This window comes from Thunnus maccoyii, chromosome 15, assembly GCF_910596095.1.
Source record: "Thunnus maccoyii chromosome 15, fThuMac1.1, whole genome shotgun sequence".
In the NCBI taxonomy this organism is placed as follows: domain Eukaryota; kingdom Metazoa; phylum Chordata; class Actinopteri; order Scombriformes; family Scombridae; genus Thunnus; species Thunnus maccoyii.
This window is the reverse complement of record NC_056547.1, coordinates 11,985,405-11,999,146: the sequence shown is the minus strand read 5'-3', so window position 1 is coordinate 11,999,146 and position 13,742 is coordinate 11,985,405. Positions and strand designations below refer to the sequence as shown.

General features: G+C 39.5%; 1 protein-coding gene across 1 annotated transcript in view; it reads right to left on the bottom strand.

The window, feature by feature from the left end:
• Positions 1-1,854: 1,854 nt before the first annotated feature.
• Positions 1,855-13,742, bottom strand: part of LOC121913039 (oxysterol-binding protein-related protein 10) — a 78,623-nt gene continuing 66,735 nt past the window's right edge. Inside the window, exons 8-13 of the mRNA XM_042435671.1 lie at positions 11,209-11,358; positions 10,539-11,037; positions 5,396-5,582; positions 4,446-4,628; positions 4,153-4,306; positions 1,855-2,417 (exon numbers count right to left, since the gene is read on the bottom strand). Of these exons, the coding sequence (XP_042291605.1) occupies positions 2,373-2,417; positions 4,153-4,306; positions 4,446-4,628; positions 5,396-5,582; positions 10,539-11,037; positions 11,209-11,358 (1,218 nt within the window). The 3' untranslated portion in view covers positions 1,855-2,372. The remainder of the gene's footprint in view (positions 2,418-4,152; positions 4,307-4,445; positions 4,629-5,395; positions 5,583-10,538; positions 11,038-11,208; positions 11,359-13,742) is intronic.

The window sequence follows — 13,742 nt, the reverse complement described above, 5'->3', positions numbered from 1 at the left end:
AAAATTGAGTCCATGACTGCCATGGCACATTTATTAGAACCAAATTATTCAAACAGTACCTGCTTGTAGCTGTGGTATGATAAATGAGGTGTTGCAGAGGTCCTCTATCAGTGGAGTCAATGAGGAGTATAATCTGTGATTCATCACTTGAATGAAGGACATTTTATAACACATACATTCAGGGCATCATGAGAGGACATGTTTAAGAAAGGTAGAAGGTCTTTATTAATGGACAGTCCTTCCTTTTTCCACAATTGCTATCTACTTCAGTGAGTCTGAATCCTTTTGTATATAGAAAGCTGCTTGGTAGTTTCATGTAAGGCCAGTGTCATATAAATGAACTGTAGATGACAGGTTTCATGGCGTAGGCTACAAATTGGCATCTGGTAAATTCACCTGGCTTAAAAAAAACAAAAAAAAAACAAAAACAATATTACAATATATTTTAAAATGAAAGTGAAGGAACAACTGAAAGAGCAAGCTGGAAGGAGTTTATGTGAATCCTTTCATGACAAAAATTTATGTATGACCATAATAAAATTAATTTTCAGTGAAGAACATGAAGTGGATATACTGTTAAATGCTTTCATTTCATCTCTGCTAGTTTAGAAATGCCATTCGTTCTAGATACTAGCCACATAGTTTGTCAAATGTGGTTAAAAATACAGTTGTAGTCACTGTTAGGGGGAAAATAAGAGAGATGATGATTACACTAACTGATATACAGAGTGTGAAAAACATGAATATTACTGCATGGACAGTCCCTCTATTGCAGCATGAACGAGTACATCTCTACTATCCAATAGGCAGGTTACCCCAGTTCCCAGTGATTGTAATTCTGGTGGATTATCCTCTCATCTTCACAGAGGCAACCTCCCAGCGACCCCCAGATGCGAGATCTTAGTTGTGTTTCTGCAAGCCTCCTCATCCATATTCATCACCGTGAGCGACCTAAAGGAGAATTATTAACTTCAGGAGGCACGGGTTGTGTGTGAAGGGGGCTGCATAATTAACACGATAGCCACATACCAAAAAAAGGAGTGAAAACCTTCATTGCAAACCACAAACAAACCAGTGTTTTCATTTTTGGAAATGAAGTCTGACTAATGGCTGGAATAGCTGAATAAGAGAGGTAGTAATGGAAAATACTAAAGCGTTGATTAAAGGCGCAGTGTGTAGAATTTAGCAGCATCTAGCGGAACAGACTTGGCAGAAATGGAATAAAATATTCATAAGTGTGTTTTCATTAGTGTTTAATCCTATGAAAATAAGAATCTTTGTGTTTTCATCACCTTAGAATGAACCCTTTATATCTACAGGGAGCGGGTCCTCTTCCTTGGAGGCTGCCATGTTTCTACAGTAGGCCAGAACAAACGAACCAAAAACTGGTTCTAGAGAGGGCCTTTTGCATTTTTCACAAGTCTCACGGTGACTTTAGGTTCTTCTACACGCTTGAAAGGGGAGGGGAGGAGTTATCAGTTGGTTGCAATCTGCAAGCTCACCGCTGGATGCCACTAAATCCTACATACTAGTCCTTTAAAGTAGAGGCATCCCACTTAACAGCTGGAATACTGAAGATGAAGCGACATGGAAAAATTACAAAGGTACAACACAATAAGCATGTGTGGGAGCACTCAGAACAAGGAAAAGAAGCATACTATTAAAATGTGCCTATATACATTCATAGTGCAGACAAAACAATCAGGACCTTTGTTATACTCTCTAGAAATTGATGTATTGTTCTCTATAATAATATATATTAACACATAATTTAATGTTAGTTTTTACCTATGATTTTAAATCTGGTTACGTGATCTTATTTCCTGTAAAGCTCTTAGAGACCACCCTGATTGCTAAAAGCCATAGATATAAAATAGTACATTTATTTCTATGGTAAAAGTGCTCAGCTACAGTATTATGTGTTAGAGGGGACTTGACTTCATTCTAATGCTGTATGACAAACTAAATGCTTGGAAACAAACATTGACAATGTCTGAGGAAACATTAAAAAAAAAAAAAACCCACCAGTGGCAAACTTCATTAGTGTGCGTGTGCAAAAAAGGCCTTGGCAAGGTGAAAAATAGAAATACTCTACTTTGAATAGTAATACTATATTAACTGTATATAAAAATGTAATTTTGTCCCAGAGGCTCAAACCCCCTTCTTGGTTATAACAGTGGAGATCCCTTTGGCACCTTGCTTGTTTCCTGTTCATGTCTCTACAGTGTCACTCTGTGAGTCTGTAGCTCTGGTCTGAAGGTCTGTGGAGGACACCGCTGCCTACTGTATGTTTGACCTGCTGACCTCTGTCCTCAGTGTTGGGGAGGCAGGGTCTCGGTTATTGTCCATGAGAAGAGAACGCTGCGCTGCTGTCAGGTCGACTTCCACAGTGGGCTGTTGTAGATCCAACCTTCTCCCTGCATGAGTGAGCAAAGGACATTGGACTATTTAAAAACCTCATGAGTCAAAATCACCTGTTAGCAAAACAGGCTTAAAGGGCCAGTTCACCCAAATTCCCTAAAGTAGTAGTAATACAAATCCAGCAGCAAAAGTACCAATAGTGGTATCTAGCCATGCAGATAGTTTCGTTTTTATTTTCTTTTGTTTTGAGATATCCTCTGAGACTTCCTCGTCTATAAATAAAGTAGAAGTAAGTAAAATTTTGTTTGTGATGCTCACAGCATTAATATATGACACCTAAAAAATGTGACAGTAGAAAAAGGCTCTTGTACAGTAGCTTGGTTTTGCTACAGGAACATTTACAGAGGTCCAGGAACCTCACCTGCATTTTGACAGCAGGAAACAGGGACTATATTTGGTTTCTGCTTCTAAAAAAGTCCCTGCTCTAGGGACCATACTTTGCATCGGCCCTGGAACTATCAGGACAGAGTGTTGCTGATCGGTCAAATGCAAAACTGCTGCAGCTTGTTAGAAATGCACTCCACTATCTCAGACTGAAATGAATACTCCTTAGCCACAAACAAAATTGTGCTAACAGGGCAGGTTTTATAATCCAGTAACATTTAACTCACCAAATAATACTGCTTTCCTCTGAGCCGGGGCAATAACTTCCAAAATGACCTGAACACACTAATTCGAAGGCCTGAATTTAGTGATTGAGACCGTAATGACTCGTTGAAAAAAAATATTGATTTAGTATTTCTGGAGAGAAATTGATTGACCCCCATTTTGAATGGGGGTCGATTGAAGCCGTCTGTGGCGTTGCTTTTTACGGTACTTCCACATTGGCTTCAGCCTGAAGCCGTGGTAGTTGCCAATTGGTTTACACCTTTATTCAAACATTAAGCAGCGCTCGGTGCCACTGAGGACATTTTCTTGTGTTGTCAGCATCAGAAACACAAACAAAAACGCACATAAGGGACGGGTAATTCCTGGAACTGTTTGGTCAATAAGAAGCTCAGGTTACTGTGTATAGTTCAGACTTAACCAAACCATGTTCTACTGAAAAAATAGCCCCTTAGAAAACGGTTCAATTGTCTGGAGTAACAGGGAACTGTTTCTGGAAAGCGAGGTTACTACTGATTTTTTTTTTTTTAATGCCACAAACACCACAAATTAAAAGTTAATTCACCTCAGTTGTATGGGGGTGGAGGCAGAAATCTCAAAACACTGGAAAATCTAATCAAAACTATCTGCATTACTGGACACCAGTAGAGCCTGACCCATAGTGGATTTTTGAGGTTGATATCAATATTGATATTTGAGAATTTTAGAAATCTGATAATGATGTATTAGCTGATATTCATTCATTTTACATAGACGCAATATACACAAAACATCTTAGAAAGAATCCATTCGATTAGTCTTCTAAACTATTTACTGAGCAAGACATTTTATAATAAACTTGTCAGTTACACTGTTTCTAATTTACCTCAAAAATATTTTTGACATTTCTGTACTTATCAGTTGACTATACAGCAATACTGATGAATCTTTGATAATCTAGTCCTGGCGACCACTTAAACTGACATTGAAGAGAATTAACTGTTGATTAAATTTAGAAATGTAAGCATGTTTGGTTAAAAATAGTCAGGCAGAAGATCAGGCTTCTGAGTTGTCAGCCACCCTGCTAGCCATCCTTGTATCACAGCTACACTGTCGCTCCGAGCTGTTTATCTCCCCACACTGTACCTCTTTAGTGAAGTATTTGGGTGTCCAGGGTTTGTTATCAGCTGCTCTCTGCCTCTCCTCCCCTCTCTGGCGCTCCTCCAGCCTGTGTTTGTGCTCCGTGGCCTCATCGATGTTCCCCTCCTTCAGCGACTTGGTGACATGTTGCCATAACCGCCTAAGAGCACAAGTAAAATACAAAAAAAGATTACATTTTAAAGCAACTGATGTAACGGCCCACACATCTTACTCCATCCAATGTCAAAATCAACTTTTTGGTAAAAATCGTATCAGGTCGGTGCCGGTGAGATTCTCACCTGGATTCTGTCCGCCCCTGTTTTTCCACCGGCCGCAGCTTCTTCCTGGTGACGGGAAGTTTGGTTGTGTCGATCACTTTGGTTTCCCCACTGCTATAGGTGAACTCCAGCGTGCCGTTCCACTCGCCCTGCGCTTTACACACGATGGTGTTGGTTGGGTTGTGTTTGACCTCTGCGGTCACTCTGAAATGGCCAAACACAGAGACTGTTGTTAGTAAAATTGTCCTGTCTGCCTGTTGCATTTTGAACATTAACTTAATATTTCAGGAGTTGGATTAAAAACAAACTTAAGATCAGTTAAATTATGACTGTTTGGTTCCCACTGGCTTGCATACTACATTTATACCTGGTGATATTTAGACGGAAGTCTTTTCTTGACTTGCGCCGTAAAGCAACACCACTTTTCTTTCATTGCGGTCATGTTTTTAAAAGCTTTTTCTCATTGCAGGTGGAGGAATAAGTAAACATCTGATGAAGTTTGTAACAGTATATTGTTTATGACATAATAAAACCGAATCAAGTCAACTCATAGAAAAATATGTTGTGTTTAATCCTTTTGAATCTTGAAAGAAAACAACAGGGTGAGACACCTCATATTCAATTATAGGAAAAAACTTACAAATATGAACTTTTAAAATGGAAATTTAACTCGCAAAAACTACTAATAAAAGGTGAATAAAGGATTTACGGACAGTTTTTATGCAGCTGTTGTCTGAGAAGTATAATTATCACATCAGTAGTAGGTGACATAATCTGCCTGATATCCATATTTAATTAATGGTCAATGCTCACCACGTTAATTATTCTAATCATAGTGTGGAGCACAACACCAGTGTTAATGCCAGACGATCACAGATAAATAAATTATTTCCCTTTGCCTGTAAAGTATTTCATGATTGAAATGAAGCAAGTGTTGTAGGTGCTTTAAGAGATACACAGAAAACACTCACCTGTGCACCTTCCCGCCGTAGAAAGGCTTGGTGTGAAAGGTGACCGTTGCCGTGTAGCCGCTCTTGGCACAGTTGATGGAGACTTTGCCCCCCAGTTCCACCCAGGGCACAGTGAGGATGGAACGGGCGTAGGCACACGGCAACGTGAAGACGTACTCCTCATCGTGCTCCAGGAGACACAAGACTCCTGAGAGGAGAGAGGAAGAAAAGCGTGATGAGACCACAAACGCACAGACACAAAGAAGAAAACTGAGATAAAATGTTCTCATGTTAGAAATGTAGATATATTCGCTGAGAGCGCGTGAAAACTAGTTTGTCAGGGAAAACTAATAGCGCAGATGTGATTCAGTAGCTTGTTAAAATGTGAAGGAGATGTGAAGGAACTCTCAGTAGTTCAAATCAGGTGAGGCATGTCGAGCAGCACTCCACTGACTCACTTCTCCTCCCACGTGTTTTTCTATCTGGCCAGCTGATTTCCCTGCACACTGCCTCTCATTGTCTAAACACATAATCAAATGTTCAAGTCATTAACACTAATTTAATCTCTAGGCCTGGTATGTAGATGTTTTCTAAAAGTCAATTATGTGCCCCTCAATGATTTTCTTTGTTAAACACAGCAGCCAGTGTAGAGAGTGAAATTGGTGCACAGAAGCTAAATGTTCCTATATAAATTAGGCATGATTACTGGAGCTTGATTTGAACCCTACTGTATGTAATAAATATAAATGTAAATTGACCCTGTTATATATTAAAAGTTTACATTTATTGGATGGGACACATTGATGTAACTGCTATCTGTGAATATCTGCACAGATCAATACTGTATAGCAAAATTGATAGATCTGCACAGCCGCAGATAGTAGTAAGTAGTCATCACTCAATATATCACTAAGGCATAAGAGTGATGTTTGGAAGTATTTCAACAAAATAAACTAAATGAATGTGCAGCTATGCAACATTAAACTTGCATACCCACATTTTCTCTTGGGTGTTCATTTTGGACCCTATTCTTACATTAGATTTTTCTTTTATGTGAGTACTCGAATATTGAAATGATTTAAAATGCCCATCCCTAATATAATATTGAATTAAATTACATATAATCACTAGGCCACACATTTCAATTATGGCGTTCTCGTAATACTGTTATGTAAAAATTAAATAGTGTTCAACAATCTCTGAAGTGCTCATTACAGCAGCAGCCTTCAATTATACTAAATGTTGACAGTAAAATAAGCAGAGTTTGATGGTGTGTGTAAAGGTAAACTAAACCTGACTGGAGCGTCAGTAATTGTTCCAGGTATAACCAGCACAATGGAAGCTCACTGTTAGAGCTGTAGGCATTCTTGTGTCTCTTGACTGTGTGTGCATGTGGTCGCAGGTTGAGTCGCAGCTATTTCAACATAACTAATATGCTGTACTACGCTCTGCTGTGGAGGGTTGTGGGGTAGGCGGGCTGCAGGTGAGCCTAGGCGGTGCCTGTTTGCTCCCACCAATCCCGGGTGCTGGCCCTGTGCCCGGTGGACCACTAATGACCACTTATTTATCTAATTATATACATTTTATTATTATTACAACCATTATAACTATAGATATGATTATTTATCTATTTTTTTCTCTTTTGTTTACTTGTTCCGGCCATTCACTTACCTCTGTACATATTCTGTGTGTTTGTATGTAAGCATGAGTGTGTGTATTATTATGTATTACATTATCTGTGTGGATGTATGTGGGTGTGTGGATGTGTTATATATGTGTTAATGTTATGATATTTGTTTTGGGGGAATTAGGTTGGTTTTTTTGGTCATGACATGTCAGTCCCATGTCATGGCTAGGGGCAGCTTTGGCCATATTAGATTTGGCCAGATACATGAGTATACATGTGTGTTTGTACCGTATATGTTATATGTTGTATATATTATGTCTCAATAAAAAAAAAAAACAATCAAGGTATAACCAGCACAATGGCAGCTCAATGCAAAGAAGCTTATTCAAACCAATTTATACCTCCATTATGCAGTTTATGTTAGCATAATGGAGGCCATTATAGTTTTATAGCACCATCGTTTATGTCATTCAATCAGTGTGTAAGTGATTTATTTTTTCATATAAGAATATGTTAGACCGATATTTTTTTTCCAGTTGTCCTCTGCTTCTCACATGTCCATGAATACGTCTCTGTTCTTACGTCATCTTATCACATGTGTACAAGAGACCACTTGTGCAGCGATGTTTCACTGCAAAAAGCCCTCAGGATTAAACTCCATGTGGCACCACTGTGGGCATTAAACAACACAGAGGGTTGACATGGTGAGAGATAAACCTGTTCAGAGGCACAACAATGGCTTGTTGCCATTATGTGATTCTGAGTGTGTTTCAATTTATGTGAAGAGGGAACCAGGCTGAGCTGTGTGATTAACAATCATTACTGAAGTCCATGTCTGTAAACAAATGGAAAGCCAGTGGTGGAAGATGTATCCAGACACTTTTACTTGAGTAAAAGTAGCAACCCCCTTAGAGTAAAAAGTCCAATTAAATCAGATAAATTGAATATCTTTCACAGTTTCAGTCTTTTAAGTAAAGAATTCCCTCTTCGTGTCTCAACAGATAGTGTTTTACTGCTCAGCTGCAGTGGAGGGATGGTAACAAAAGGAGAGAATTTGGCACTAAAAAGACTAAATTGACTAATTTGGGTGGATGAAGCTTCATATTAGCTTCAAATAAATGTTTAAATACATTTTTGCACAAAAGGAGGGCTGTGGATTTTGTCCCCCATCACTTACATTGTAAGGGATCTCTTAAAGGCCATTGTAGCACATAATATGTTCTGCAAAATTTTAAGAGATAGAAACATTTCTGTGACTTCAGGAGCTCCACATTAAAGCTCCTTCATTTTTTTGTGGGGCAAGTTACAATAAACTGAGATTACCTCTGTGGATATGCAGGGCCTTCAATTAATAACAATGCTTCATATTTTATAAGTTGAGCAAAAGTATTAGTATGTCAAATCAAAGTAGCTAGAAAGTATAGCTGTTAAATAAATGTAGTGAGAGTAAGAGTACAGTACAGTACTACAGTAAAGAGTATATTTTTCTCTTAAATGTAGTGAAGTAGAATTAGAAATGAGCAGAAAATGGAAATACTCAAGCAAAGTAAAATTACCTTAAAACTTTACTTAAGTACACTGCTGTATGTTGTAAATCCGGTTGTGCCTACTTCTGCTTTCTGCAGGTAATTATCACTCTGCTGGTTTTGTAATTCTATTTTAAGAATTGCTGAAAGAAGAGTACAATAAGTCCGTGGTAGTCAAAACTTTCTTTCCTCTAGCGTCAGAGGCAGACCGGAGCAATCACTCATCAGAAAGTCATAAAGGTCAAATCAAAACCCAGCAGGTGACGTAGACAAAAACCAGCTGCTGACTCACTGCCAATCAGCAGAGTCTGGGCCATTCATAAAAACACAGCATCAACTGCTATTAGGAAAGCAGCCATTGCTAAAAAAAACAATAACCTAGCAATCAATACGTCCTAAGGTGAGGGTCACCATGTTTTCTGATGACAGCGTTATGCACTTGCTGTGTCATAACCTGCCGATAGGTAGTCAGATGTACAGTAAGCGTGAGAAAGCTAAAACTGAATCAGTTCATGTATCTGGACTTTAGTCGATCAGTCTCAAGGTCTTCCTGTGTATCCCGACTCAGGGTGACTCATCCCAAAAGGCCTACACAGTGTGATGGTGCTGACAGAGCGGACAGCTTTATTGATTGTCATGGGAGAGGTCGCATCCTCTTTCATGCAGGACAGGACGCTGTGACAGTTTAACAGATGATGAAAGATGATGTTTCATTTTATTTATAAAGCCCAAAAATCACAATTTTCCCTCAAATGGCCTCTCTTGTTATTACAGCTGAGAGAATGAGCACCTTCTTAAAAACAAGTGATTATCTTTAGTTATAATCACAAAACGTGAGCTATATTTACATTAACAGGAAGACCTTATAATAAAATAGTCCTACAGTATAACAGCAATTTGATAAAACTTGTGTTTTGGAGTTTCACCAAATGATTGTGTTGATTTAACTTGATGGTCAGTTTTGAGATGCTACTGCTTACATTGTATAGTTGTATTTTCAGCTGATACAACAGCAAGTCAGTCACATAAGTGAGTCATATCAAGCTGAATATTATTTAGCTTGCTAATCGATTCTACTAATTACCATATTTATAAGGCATTGCTGGTCATAAACACTACAAAATTATGATGACATGGGAGTAAAATAAATGAGTGACATTTGTTTAGCAACACCATAAACAACCTCAGAATGACCAGTGACGGGTCTGATAGTCTCAACAAAAAACTAACTTCAATGAGCGTCACCTAATTTGTATTTTAATGAGTTTAATGTGTTTTGTCTGCCTCCTGTAGAGTACAGTATTATGCCAATATGTTTTATAAATGTTGGATCCTCATTGTCAGGATGGAGTTGGGCAAAAAAAAACTTTCAAATGCATTTCATATTTCACTTGAAACAGTATACAGTTAGTTAAAAGTTAAAATCGCCAAAGGTTACTGGATGAAGTCAGTTTTAAAGCATCTGGAAAATAGCCCTTGCCCAGTGTTTTTTGTTTTTAATTATTTAGGTGGAATCTGAAAAATTCAACTATTCTTGCTCTTCTTGTGATGTCTGTTTTGCTGTTATTTTTGTGTTTTCTGTTTTTATGCCAGGCCGGGTCTTTCTTGAATAAGAGGTGTTAGAGCCATAATGACTGCAGTCAGCTCTGGCTTGGGATCGGTTGAAATGTTTAAACCCGCTGTCTGTGCTTGTTGGTTAATGTAGTTGAAACTGTGGAGCCTAAAGAGCACAGAAGTCTTTTACCGTGTTAGACGGGCCTTATTGTAGTATGTTTTGTGTCTTTTCTACCATGTTTCATTTTTGTATTTGAAGCAGAAAGTTTTCAGTCAATGGTTGAAATGGAGAACATGGACTACGGAGTTTTATTGAGGCACGTGTCAACTCTATGCTTAGACTATAGCTTTTCAAGAAATAGATGGAGCCACCCTTACAAGAGATCTTTGAGTTGAGTGTTACTAAACTTTGCATATCTACAGTACATTATATGTTATTTGTTGTGGATTGACTCACCTTCCCCGACCATGGACACCCCTATAGACATGCCCATGAACTTGCTCTTGGTCCATACGTGGGCGTTGACACACATCCTCCTCTCCCGGCACTCACAGTAAAACCCTGAAACTGGCGGATGATGGGACACCTGCTCGCCCACAAAGCGGACTCTGTAGCAGCCTCCCGGTGAATCGTCAGGCTGCTGCGTGTTGTTGGGGCCCCTGCCTGGCTCCCGGGCGGGCCCCTGGTTCGATCGGACCAAAGGTTTGACTTTGTCCCGAGGCACTTCCCAGGAACAGTGGAAGGTCTCCCCCAGCACGGGGTTGTAGGGCTTCTTGGCCACGGCGCCCTTTCGCCCCTCGTGGAAGGCGGTCAGGTAGTACTCTACAAAGCGGACGATACGGTCCTCGGCTGTGGCTCCAGCTGTGATCGACAGGAACATGTCAGGGTGGGCCATGAAGTTGGCGTACATCTCCAGCAGTGATCTCTTTTCCAAGATGAAGGTAGGTAGCACCACCTAGAAAAACCAAAAAGTTAAAAGGAAAAGATTTATTTAGGGAAAATGCCAAGAAGGCAACAATTACACACTACAAATATTAGCTTCATGACACACAAACACCCCTTGGGAGGCAGTAGTAGTCTTGTTTTTGTAATTCAAATTTAAAAGTCAGTGCTTCAGCACTCTTACCCGTGTGAGGTCCATGCCCAGTTTGAGCTGGGAGAGCAGGTGGAGAATGATGCTCCGCTGGTCGTCCAGGACACCCAGGTCCTCCTCCTCGTTGTCCTCCGTGTCTGTCACCTCCTCAATGGGGCTGATGTCTTCCAGCCCTTGGTGCTGCTATGAAAACAAGAAGAAAGAAGAATTTTAATGAATTTTCAGACACAATGAGAAAGTTCATTAATGTTTTACTCTTCACAATTTACAAATTCAGTCCATCAAGTGCAGAGGTGTTTGCGAAAGAACGGAGACTTTGGTCTTTTCTTAATGATTGAGAGGGACTCGTTTCCACCACCGGGGAGCTACAGGAGACAAGAGTCTGACCAGCGACTTTAGCAAGTGCATGGAAGTTTTATTCTTAAAGGAATCTGTGGTGGGTATGCTGTAAACCAGATGGACAATTTAGAGCCAAAAAGATTTAAAAGCAGGTTTAACCAATTCCATTTCTTCTTAATTGGTTTTAGACACAGAGATTAAACTTTCACTTTCAGGTTAAGGTAGGATCAATTCCTTGTTGGTTTGTTGGTTTGCCAAGAGAAGGAAGATGAGGCTGTTTTTTTTCCCACCAACATTCAACCGCCCATACAAACGATAAGGTCACGCAATTCATTTAGAGGCCAGTGCAAGACCTGTTTCAGAGGCAACCTATAAATACCAAAGGACATCACCTTATTTACTTTTCACTGCAGCCCATTCATACTCCACTCAGCCATGTCATCCCGTCTCTCAGACCACTTTCAGCGTTTCATACGGCAATAGGAGCACTACATTTCTTTGAATAGCCTCTCGTTTGCTTCTAAGAGCCTCCGACACTGACCTGCACAATGCCTCCATGTGTGCATGATACGCAGCACTGGTCAGAGCGGACAGAAGTTGTGTCCTTTGTTTGTGCTCCAGCATTCAACTGAAAATGGATACAGAAGAGGTTAAAGAAGATATCTCCTGCAGTAACTTGGGGCAGGCAGGAAGAAAAAAAAGAAAAAAAAAAAAGAAAGAGGCTAATGTATAATGCAGAGAGTGCTCTCGAGCCTGTGGGCAACAAAAACTCTCTGTACTTCCCCTCCGCCCCACTGCTCTTTATCCTCCATATCTGTATGTGTCCCTGTGCAATAACAGTCGTAGATACAGTACATATGTGTCCTTTTTTCAACTTGTGGGTATCTCATTTTAGTGAAGCTGGTGCTAGAAAGAAGAGCAAAATAAGCAGGAAATCTGAACTGAAATTCCTGGCAGCGTAATTGCATGAAGTGCTCCAGCAGCAGAGAGAGGGGGGGAAAAAAACGCAGAAGAGAGAGATTTCCAGGACAAGAGTGCCTGCCTGTCACCTGAATATTTCATTCCCTGCATGCATGCCAAAAGCCACACTCCACACATCCACACATACATCCACACATACCCTGCACCAAAACATTTCTGCACAAAAGACACGAGCATGCACACACACACGCAAGAGAACACACACGAACAGGAGTCCCTGGAGCTTGTTGGCTCTCGGAGCAGAGTGATATATATATATATAGAAGTGAAAGGGAAAAGAGGGAGGTAAGGGGAGGTCTGTTATGATTCCAGTGGTTCTAACTAATTAAAGAGGCTCCTGACAGCAACAGGAAATTACTGCTGAAGAGGTCAGAGCATCTCTGCGGAAACCTTTGAGTGGATATATTGGACATAGTGCTTGTCATTACAGTAGCTCAGACTTTTTAATGCAGTTTAACTTGTCAAAAAGTAGATAATAATGTGTCTTGAATAATAAATAGGCATAGAGAGTGTTAAGATTTATGACTGAACAGTGTGAGAAGGAGAAACTGTACACAACAGAAAGGTTTCTGAATTATTCTTGCCACAAATGTTGGACATTACAACATCTTTCATTTGGACAGTTGTATTGTATTCTATAGTAATACTGAATGTCTCAAATATCCTCAACTTTACCCTGCATGCCATTTCTATCTGTTATATCCAGTGTGTGAAATACTGTGTGACAGTCGGGGGGTACCGGTGCCGTGGGCAACACCTCCAAAACAGAATGGGCATATATCAGCCACTAGGTCCAAGTAGCTACACAAGAACAAGCGCAGTTGGGTTGTTTTTTTTTTATTGGTCTATTTGGTTTTTTTGTCCTGTGGTAGAAGGACTGTTTTATGACTTAACTTAAATTGTTCCTTGGAGATAAATAACAGATTTTTATTTTGTTTATAATATGAATCAGTTCATTTTCACGTTTTTATTGGTTTATTTCTTTTAAATATGCAGAGGCAGAGCAAATTGTATTCAAATGAAATGCTTTGACTGCAATATATTTTTAGTGATATTATAAAAACATAAAAATAAACTTTATCTACTGTGTAGATAAATATAAAATAATTAGGCCCATTGTTGAGTATATTAGTATATATGTATTTCGTACACTGATTAAATCACAAATTTTAACTTTTTACATCCACTTTTCTGCCTGCGGGATACTAGCACAGGATGCTAGTACAGGACATTAGCACTAACTGTCA